This window comes from Penaeus monodon, chromosome 27, assembly GCF_015228065.2.
Source record: "Penaeus monodon isolate SGIC_2016 chromosome 27, NSTDA_Pmon_1, whole genome shotgun sequence".
NCBI lineage: Eukaryota > Metazoa > Arthropoda > Malacostraca > Decapoda > Penaeidae > Penaeus > Penaeus monodon.
In genome coordinates, this window is record NC_051412.1 from 19700318 (window position 1) to 19700955 (window position 638).

The 638-nt window shown below is 42.8% G+C and overlaps 1 protein-coding gene across 4 annotated transcripts in view; it reads right to left on the minus strand.

The window, feature by feature from the left end:
* LOC119590663 (guanine nucleotide exchange factor subunit RIC1-like) overlaps nucleotides 1-638 on the minus strand; it is a 31890-nt gene that overhangs the window by 2250 nt on the left and 29002 nt on the right. For all 4 annotated transcript variants that reach the window (XM_037939343.1, XM_037939339.1, XM_037939341.1 and 1 more), the window contains 2 exons: nucleotides 392-582; nucleotides 20-195 (listed from right to left, as the gene is read on the minus strand). In XM_037939343.1, coding sequence (XP_037795271.1) covers nucleotides 20-195; nucleotides 392-582 — 367 coding nt within the window. The remainder of the gene's footprint in view (nucleotides 1-19; nucleotides 196-391; nucleotides 583-638) is intronic.

A 638-nucleotide genomic window follows, 5' to 3' on the forward strand; every position in this document is an offset into this window, starting at 1 on the left:
GTTGCTTAATACAACATACCATTCAGTATTTGTAAAGTGCAAGAGGTCCTGCAGGCCTGTTGTTAGTCTGGTAATGACCTGTGCAGGTACATCAGGAGCACGGGCGAGTGTCACAACTCGTAACACAGCTAAGGCATCACGCAGCACAACTGCCACCACTACACTCCACTCTAAACACCCTGCCTCTAACAGCACCTGAAAATATAATAAATATGGTGACAACATTATTTTATCATGTCATTTTATCCTCTCCAGCAAGAGAAGTGTAGCTGACTTTTTACATTTTAATACTACATATAAATCCTTGCTTGTTATTTCTACTATCATAATTTTTCACAATGGAAAACAAGTCTAAGGCATCTTAAAGAAATTTCAATTTCAGTCTACCAACCTGCAGTAAGTATCTAAGCTGAACTTCAGCATGAGGAGGGGGTCTTGGAGAGGATTGGGGAGGAGGGTCAGGAGGCCGGGAAAGCAGATCACGCATTGGGTCTCCTCCCTCTGGGCTCCAGTCGCCACACACACTGGATGTGTCATCCCCATACAAAGTCCCCTCTTCACTCATCACACTCACTGTATCACCTGCAAATAGAGTATGTTATAGGGTATATGCAAGAAGTCTTAATACATACAAAAGT